Source organism: Zeugodacus cucurbitae, chromosome 4 (assembly GCF_028554725.1).
Source record: "Zeugodacus cucurbitae isolate PBARC_wt_2022May chromosome 4, idZeuCucr1.2, whole genome shotgun sequence".
NCBI lineage: Eukaryota > Metazoa > Arthropoda > Insecta > Diptera > Tephritidae > Zeugodacus > Zeugodacus cucurbitae.
In genome coordinates, this window is record NC_071669.1 from 20,484,023 (window position 1) to 20,492,781 (window position 8,759).

The 8,759-nt window shown below is 31.8% G+C and overlaps 1 protein-coding gene across 9 annotated transcripts; it reads right to left on the reverse strand.

Moving 5' to 3' along the window:
* Positions 1–113: 113 nt before the first annotated feature.
* On the reverse strand, positions 114–7,992 carry LOC105216712 (probable G-protein coupled receptor Mth-like 14). Of its 9 annotated transcripts, none has more exons than XM_054230373.1 (7): positions 7,921–7,992; positions 6,202–6,335; positions 2,127–2,468; positions 1,606–2,067; positions 1,371–1,534; positions 588–795; positions 114–509 (listed from the first exon to the last, which is right to left on the reverse strand). In XM_054230373.1, exons 1-7 carry the CDS (start codon positions 7,975–7,977, stop codon positions 263–265), a joined length of 1,614 nt encoding a protein of 537 aa, XP_054086348.1. In that variant the 5' UTR covers positions 7,978–7,992; the 3' UTR covers positions 114–262. The 9 variants fall into 9 exon arrangements, with proteins under 9 accessions (XP_054086348.1, XP_011189667.2, XP_028899407.2 ...); XM_011191365.3 differs by lacking the exon at positions 7,921–7,992 and adding an exon at positions 7,764–7,888; XM_029043574.2 differs by lacking the exon at positions 7,921–7,992 and adding an exon at positions 7,750–7,837.
* Between the last annotated feature and the right edge of the window lie 767 nt (positions 7,993–8,759).

Below are 8,759 nucleotides of genomic sequence, written 5' to 3' on the forward strand. Positions count from 1 at the left end.
AACAGCAAAGGGTTTCGGTTCGAACAAAGGTTAAAACGAGTGTTTAGAGAGAGAATACATTTCGGCCTTAGATTATATTTAATGTGTTTAATAATTTTCATTTAGGCATTTGATTTACTTAAAATTATTATAGTTTATTAAATTAAAACAAAATTAAGCACTATTATGGTCTTTACATGTAAATAATATACATAAATATGTCAGTATTTATATATATCCCTATATACTATTTTTATTTGAGCGCACAAATTCGAAATTTTATTTATTTATTCATCGCCTCAAGTTCGACATCCTCAACATTGTGTGACCCCCTATCGTACCACCATCTCAAAATAACTGTACGCCTACGTCGTACCACGACGAATATCAGCATTATGAACACACCTTGTAGGCCGTTGACCATTTCCATGACCATAAGATACGCTTCTGGACCGGGTGAATAGAATGTAACTATCTCCAATAGCCATGATACAATTAATATAACACCCAGAAAGCTTATGCATTTGGCGCTGTTAATAAAAAAAAAATAATAATAAATAATTATTTCTAAAATTAATATGTACTAAAGCTTGTTTTGGCAAACTTACTCTTTCTTCACTTCCTCATACTTCATTTCATCAATTTCGGGTGTTACATTTGGATGTGTCGTGCCATTCGTACTGTTCTTGGCGGCAGCCTCTGTCTTCTGTTTCTTTAATTTTTGGAAACCGAAGAATGATATCATCATTACGATAAATGACAAGAAGAGAAACGTCGATACAGGCGGTATAAAGTAACGTTGCGACTCGCGAATGGCTGTAAAGTAGAAAATATGAAATAAATAGTTATATTTTTTATCAATAATTAATTTAGTGTGCTTTGTATAATTTTTTTTTATTTTTAAATATTCTTTTCGTATTTACTTGACTTTTTTAAAACTGTTAAGTCAAATTAGGTATAAATTAATTTTATGAAATTTAAATGAATCACTTTTATTAAATTTAATAAATGAAAGTGGACGTTATTTCAATTAAAAATATTATTATTTTTAATTAAATGGTAATTATGTTTTTTTTAATATTTATTTTTTTTATAATAAATTAATTTCATGCAATTTAAATCAATTATCAATTGAATTAAATTTAATAAATGGACGTGAAGGCTATTTCAATGAAAATTAATTTTGTAATTAAATAGTCAATCTTTTTCAAGTTATTTTTATCAAAATTAATTAATTCATAAAATTCTTTGATGAAATATTTATTTAAACGTTTCGCTATTAATTCACTTCTAGTTCTTTCAATCAAAAGTTAGCAGTTATTAATTTGTTTTAATTAACCGTTCTATTTCAACTTATTGCATTTTAAATACAACACATTTGTGTGCCTTACATGCCGTTAAGCCCTGCATGAAGTAGGATGGCATACCAGGAAGTCCCTTGTGTATAGTCAATGCCACCAGTAAGCCCGCGACACTGTAGCAGATCAGCGAATGCCCAGCAAATACAGACCACACCACCATCTTCGAGGCGCGCTTATTTACCGGAATGCGATACCTATCATACAATAATAATTTGCTTTAATACAGAGACTTTGTAAATACATTTTATACATTTTTTTGGCTTACCAAATATTGACCAATACATTCCAACAGAGGCAGAAGAACCATATGAAGTAGGATAGCATTAGAAACTGTATAACATAACCGATATTCATGGAATCAATTTTGAAAATATGCACCAAAGAGTGCAGGAAATAGCCTAAAGCTAGGCATAAGGACAAAGAGCTCAGACATAGTCCGTGTACCGAACGCAACTCCTTCAGTCTTATATGTGTATAACTGACAATCAGCAAGCACGGTATGGAGACGAGCATTAAAGCAGCAATGGCTATGATCTGTCCACGCTTCAAGTGCTCTTCAATTGCGGTTATACAAGTTATGGCATAGGTAATGCCCGACACATTATCCATATCGAGACAATAGAATTTTTCCACAGTATAACTGTCATTGCCATACTTGTCCATAATGAGTAGAGAACCGTCTTGCAGCACAAAGAATGTATCATCTTCATCGTTGTATATCAGAGAACTAAAAAACAATATTTTTTCATAATTTTAAAAGTATTAAATTATTATTTTTTTACTTACGAATTGCAGGGATTTCCAATTTCAACTTGCAAATTAACCGCTATCTCTTCATCTTCAATGCAGTTGTCATATAGCGCAACGCCTATAATACTGGGCTCAAATTTGAAATTTGTCGAATCGCAGAAATCGTCGGTTTGATTTTCACGAAATACGCTCAAACCCTCGCCATGCGGACAGCATTTTCTTAGACGTGAATTTTTCGTATTCACCGGCTGCACGGCTTTCTTAGTGCGCTGCGAGCAATCCTCTGGTAAAGCCGCATTTTTAGGACTCTCTAACGAGATTTCTGTAGATGTGCTGTAATTTAAAGCTTCATCAGCTGCCGCGGACTCAATGGAATTTCTGCCATAAAGAAATCAATGCATATTTGTTAGTTGAGACTGTACGTGATAAATGAATAGAAAAATTTTAGTTGTGAGAACGTTCACATAATTTACACATTAGGGTGGGTCTTAAATGTAGAAAGAATAAAATTAACTAAAAATTACTAGACCTACGCAGTTACTTGTAAAGGATTTCTTCTACATATTTTGATGCTAACTATTGCTGCTTAAGGCGAATCTAATTATAAGGCTTCGAAAAATTATTTACTTCCCGTTACTACTACATGTCTTGTTATAGCGTCAGCAAACATTCTATGAATTCCTTTGAGATATGCCGCTGAGATATGGCCGGAAATGACTCTGGGTCCATACTGATTTTGCATAACCGACTTTCGAGGATTATACTAATGTAGTCCAAGACCTTGAGGAAGGATTTAAATGTTCTAAAAAAAAACACTGATGTTCTAACTTTAATGAAAAACAAGTAGGGAAGGGCTAAGTTCGGTTGTGACCGAACATTTTATACTCTCGCAATTAATTTATTTAATATTATATAATAGACATTTTGACCCACATATTCGTCATATTGAAATTTAAGGTTTATGGTGATTTTCCTTACTGAATAAAAGCATTTTTAGTCGTTTTCAACATAACCTTTGTATGGAAGGTGGGCGTGGTTATAATCTGATATCCACCATTTTTGGAATATATAAGGAAATGCCCGAAGAAAACGACTCCTGAGAATTTCGTTGATATAGCTTTAGCAGTTTACGAGACATGTATAAACAACAATATATAAACAACTTAGTAGGGGGCGGGGCCATGCCCACTTTTCCAAAAAAATTACATCCAAATATGCACCTTCTTAGAACAATCCTTTGTACCAAATTTTATTTCCATAGCTTTATTTATGGCTTAGTTATGGTACTTTACGTTTTCGGTTTTCGCCATTTTGTGGGCGTGGCAGTGGTCCGATTTTGCCCATTTTAGAAAACAACCTTCCCATGGTGCCAAGAAACAAGTGTGCCAAGTTTCATCAAGATATCTTAATTTTTACTCAAGTGCAAGCTGTACAGACGGAAGGACGGACTTACAGACAGACATCCGGATTTGAACTCCACTCCTCACCCTGATCACTTTAGTATATATAACCCTATATCTAACTCGTTTTGTTTTTGGTGTTACAAACAACCGTTATGTGAACAAAACTATAATACTCTCTTAGCAATTTTGTTGCGAGAGTATAAATATAGTATTCTAACATTGTTCTCTACCAAATCGATCGCACATAATATAATTATGTCGACATAATTCAAGACAAAAGACAAAAAATTCACATTGCACTTGGGGAAATTCGTAAATTCATTCTGATATGTTTGAGTTCAACGATGACCAGTTATTATTAATTGTGAACAAACCCATATGCAGTATTCCCTGGATAAGTGAACCTGAATTTTTTTTATTAACATAGTATATTAACTTAAATATTACTCCAGTGCTTACAGCTTGCTTTCATGACATTTTTCTCCAGTTTACGGTTCTAGTATGTATTTATATGATATTACCTCACAGATATGTACAAGATTTTTAATAAGTTCATTTTCCTATATGAAATTTGTATATAACGGGTGATTTTTTTGAGGTTAGGATTTTCATGCATTAGTATTTGACAGATCACGTGGGATTTCAGACATGGTGTCAAAGAGAAAGATGCTCAGTATGCTTTGACATTTCATCATGAATAGACTTACTAACGAGCAACGCTTGCAAATCATTGAATTTTATTACCAAAATCAGTGTTCGGTTCGAAATGTGTTTATCGACAAATTTTGTTCAGCGATGAGGCTCATTTCTGGTTGAATGGCTACGTAAATAAGCAAAATTGCCGCATTTGGGGTGAAGAGCAACCAGAAGCCGTTCAAGAACTGCCCATGCATCCCGAAAAATGCACTGTTTGGTGTGGTTTGTACGCTGGTGGAATCATTGGACCGTATTTTTTCAAAGATGCTGTTGGACGCAACGTTACGGTGAATGGCGATCGCTATCGTTCGATGCTAACAAACTTTTTGTTGCCAAAAATGGAAGAACTGAACTTGGTTGACATGTGGTTTCAACAAGATGGCGCTACATGCCACACAGCTCGCGATTCTATGGCCATTTTGAGGGAAAACTTCGGAGAACAATTCATCTCAAGAAATGGACCCGTAAGTTGGCCACTAAGATCATGCGATTTAACGCCTTTAGACTATTTTTTGTGGGGCTACGTCAAGTCTAAAGTCTACAGAAATAAGCCAGCAACTATTCCAGCTTTGGAAGACAACATTTCCGAAGAAATTCGGGCTATTCCGGCCGAAATGCTCGAAAAAGTTGCCCAAAATTGGACTTTCCGAATGGACCACCTAAGACGCAGCCGCGGTCAACATTTAAATGAAATTATCTTCAAAAAGTAAATGTCATGAACCAATCTAACGTTTCAAATAAAGAACCGATGAGATTTTGCAAATTTTATGCGTTTTTTTTTTTTAAAAAGTTATCAAGCTCTTAAAAAATCACCCTTTACATATATCTTACTAATTATACAGAAAAATCCATCAGCTGATTTCAATTATATGCTGGAAATTCCGTTTTCTTATCGGTCACGTTCTTAAAATGAAAACCATGTAAGTGGAACACTTAAAGAAGAGATACTGTACTCCTGTGTACTTCACCCCCAAAGTGCATTGACCATAAGAAACTTATTGGATATCCCCACTCATATTTGGTGACACATATGTATGTATGTACGTATATGTAACTATATAGAATGAGTTATATTCTTAAGAATTTAATGAATGCACACGCATTGAGGTAAAAAAGAAATGAGGCAATGGCTCGAATTAAAAATATTATATGGCATTTTTATGCATTCTAATGGTTCTACAAAACAGTTAGACAAGACAATAAACGGTGCTTAAAATAAAATTATGTAATTCTCTTTTAAACCAATTAATCTCACTCAATCTCATTGGAAAACTGCATTGTTGCAGTCTATAAAAATCCACTGATAACCAGGCCCAACGTGCCATTTAGAAAATGACATCGAAAAAGAGTGTAACATTGCTCATAATTGAAAGAAATTCTATATCTCATTATTATCATCAAATTTTTGGCCATATTCTTGTTATATATACTAGATATCTTCTTGCAATCTAAGACTATATAAGACGTCTAATAAAGTTGATTACTTATTATGCAATATAAAGAACCAAATTCAAGCATGCAAACGAAAAATAACCTTGTCATTAAGGTTACTATTAATTAATAGCCATTTATGTAGATGCATTTTCCTTTAAATATCCCTCCGGCAATATCTATTTTTTTAAATTTTTTTAATTTTTTTTAAATTGTATTTTAAATATTTTTAAATTACTACAATATTTATTGCTTGCTACTGTATTGTATATCGCGTAAATCACAACTTCTGTAAATATTTTGAATACTTTAGAGCTGTTAACAAATTTTATGGGCGGGTCACAAATAAAATTAGAATTTATGGCCTGCTGCTGGATCATACCTACATTTGTATTTGCACACATAAAATAATATATATATTTTTTTTTGAATTTATGCTTATGAATACTTAATTAGTGTATTATGACGGGTACTATGCATTACTCAATTTTGAATTTAAGTTAAAAATTAAACATGCTAATTTTGTTGCTACAAATCGCTACAAGTGCGCGATTTAGTGATAAATTTTTTTGTTAACTTACATGAACTTTGAAAGCGTATCGTTTGTTCCATTTATGGCCGTTTGTGATAATATGCTATTGAAGCTCCAACACTCAACTATGCAGGCTACTATCACAAGTGTACGTATCAGTAAATCGTACATGATTACATTACCCTGAAATGAATGTAAAAGCAGTTGTTATGTATTTATATGCGGAAAGAAGTAAGTTACACTTTGACTGTTGACTGTTTGGTTTCAATAAATTCAAACTAAAAACGCTTACACACGTAGATAAGTATGTAGGTATTTATGTATCTAATATGACATCACAAATAATTATTTTCGCGCGAACACTCTTATCAGTGAATTCAATAAAACTCTTTCACATGGTTTCTCAGAAAACTCCATACTAAATTATTGCCTAAGCGATTTAGGCGTCAGCGTAGTATGAATAAGAATATATTTATATATGTATGTGCACATGTATTTAAAAAATATACATTTGTATTAATATTGATTTAAACAATTTGCACTCATATGTCTGTCTATTCATTGCTTCACTTGTGCGATGATCTTCAAACGCGCAGATTAACTTATTACTTTGTTAAACTTGCTTTGCTGGTTCAGCTAACCAAAAATTCATTTACATATGCACTAAATATATACATATATATATGTATGTATGTGTCGAATATTTGTTTAATTAAATCAAGTGAGCATTTTTTTCATCTTGTTGCAAATATTATAGACCGTGGAAGAGAGAACAAACAATAACAAATTATCTAACATACATGCATACATATATACACTGCATTTGCACTACACTTGCCAAACGTACAAGAACTATCCACTTAAATATCCGCACACACAATAGCGGTGCGTTATACACGTTTAATTAATTAAAAAACCAAGCAGCTACTACAACTTTAAAAACATTGTGCACTCGCTTGTAGATTCATAGAAATGAAGTTACTCACGGATTATTTATTTAATATGTGAGTAATGCTCACCGGTATTTTCTTTCTCGCGGCGCGCTTACAATTCACTTTATTTATTTGTTTGTGTACTCTTCTTTTGTTTTACCGCTCGAAATACAAATGTCTTATTTGTGTTATTGATAATATACATATATAAATATACACCGTGCGCTCACAACTGACTTGACTGACTCGAGTTTAGCGAATAATTGTTAAAGAATGAGCCTTGTCTGTAAAAACAATTCATTTGGCCTAATGTCGGATATCATTATATTGGAATTCGTACGTTTATTTTTTGATAAGATAACGGCATTAGGGTTTTGTGTGGTTGGCAAATCTGCTTACTACCGTTTTACCGCTGCCTCCAAAGTTTGCTAATGTAGTGGCACAAAAACGCTAAAATGTAACTTATAAAATGTATTCAAACTTATGCGGCACTAAACACAGACTCCAAGCAATCACACACAGATGCAAAGATATTAAATGCAACAGATATTGAATACAATTTTTTTTATCACATCAATTTTTCTTTTAAAAATATACCACCAATTATTGACAACAGTTGAAGCTTGAACACGAATTGTCATTTGTCAATTATAATAAATATTTACTTTAAATATATTACCACTTTCTCCAAAAACTGAAATTGTAATTTTGTACAAGCGGAAAGTGGTGTTTAGCATCAGCACTTCCGTCGCACTGATCGGAGACTTTCCGTGAGCACAAATTTCTTTAATAAATGAGAGGAAGAATGAAATGAATGAGAGAATGCAAATTATTACTTCGTTCAAATGCCGAGATAAACGAGAGAAAATAAGTGCCTCCCGGCGCTCTTTCATGCAACAGTATTATTTAAAATAACTGAAAATTTATATTCCGTTTATATTCAGTTTGAAAAACTGTATTCGGGGTTTTAAAACAATTAAATACTTAATCTTGACTATTGAGTGCCAAAAAGAAGAAAAGGAACAGAAAAAAACGTCAAAAATGTCTAAAGTCCGTATGCATATTTTGATTAAAAATGATTTTCATAAAGAAAAAATTTGCATTTTTATCGATGACGCGAAGTTTTAACTAAACTATAGCGAATTTTGCCAAATATTTTAAGGTAATTTAATTTAATTAATGTAAGGAAACTAAATAATTTATTTTAAAATATACATAATTAAAAAAAAAAATAAATTAATTAAATCTATTTCAATATTAATTTAATTAAAAACAAATTTGATACAATATATTATACAATCAAAATAATTTGTAAATTCAAATAATCAATTTTTAGAAATCAATTTTCTTACAGTTAGTTACATTTAATTATTTAAATGAATAATTCTTTTTACTTTAAGTATTTTACCAAGAAGGTTCTCCAGTAGATTCGGCTGTAATCACGTAAACAGTGCAATACTTATAGAAAAATATATTAAATAAAACATGTATTTCGTTAATTATCATATACACCTTATGATGAAATACATTTGATAATGACGAAATTATATACATATATATACATGTTTTATTTAATTAAAAATTAATGCAACAGAAATATTTCTTTTTTATGATCATGAAATGTTTTCTAAAATAAATACTTTGTGAAAAGATGACACCCTGTGTCGTGATGTTT

Excerpts from the sequence above, each read along its gene's own strand:
- LOC105216712 (XM_029043574.2), bottom strand. The coding sequence starts at position 7,821 with ATGCTAAACACCACTTTCCGCTTGTACAAAATTACAATTTCAGTTTTT. Across the intron at positions 2,469-6,201 it reads GATACGCTTTCAAAGTTCAT|AAATTCCATTGAGTCCGCGG; the intron begins GTAAGTTAACAA and ends TCTTTATGGCAG. Across the intron at positions 2,068-2,126 it reads ATTGGAAATCCCTGCAATTC|TTCTCTGATATACAACGATG; the intron begins GTAAGTAAAAAA and ends ATTGTTTTTTAG.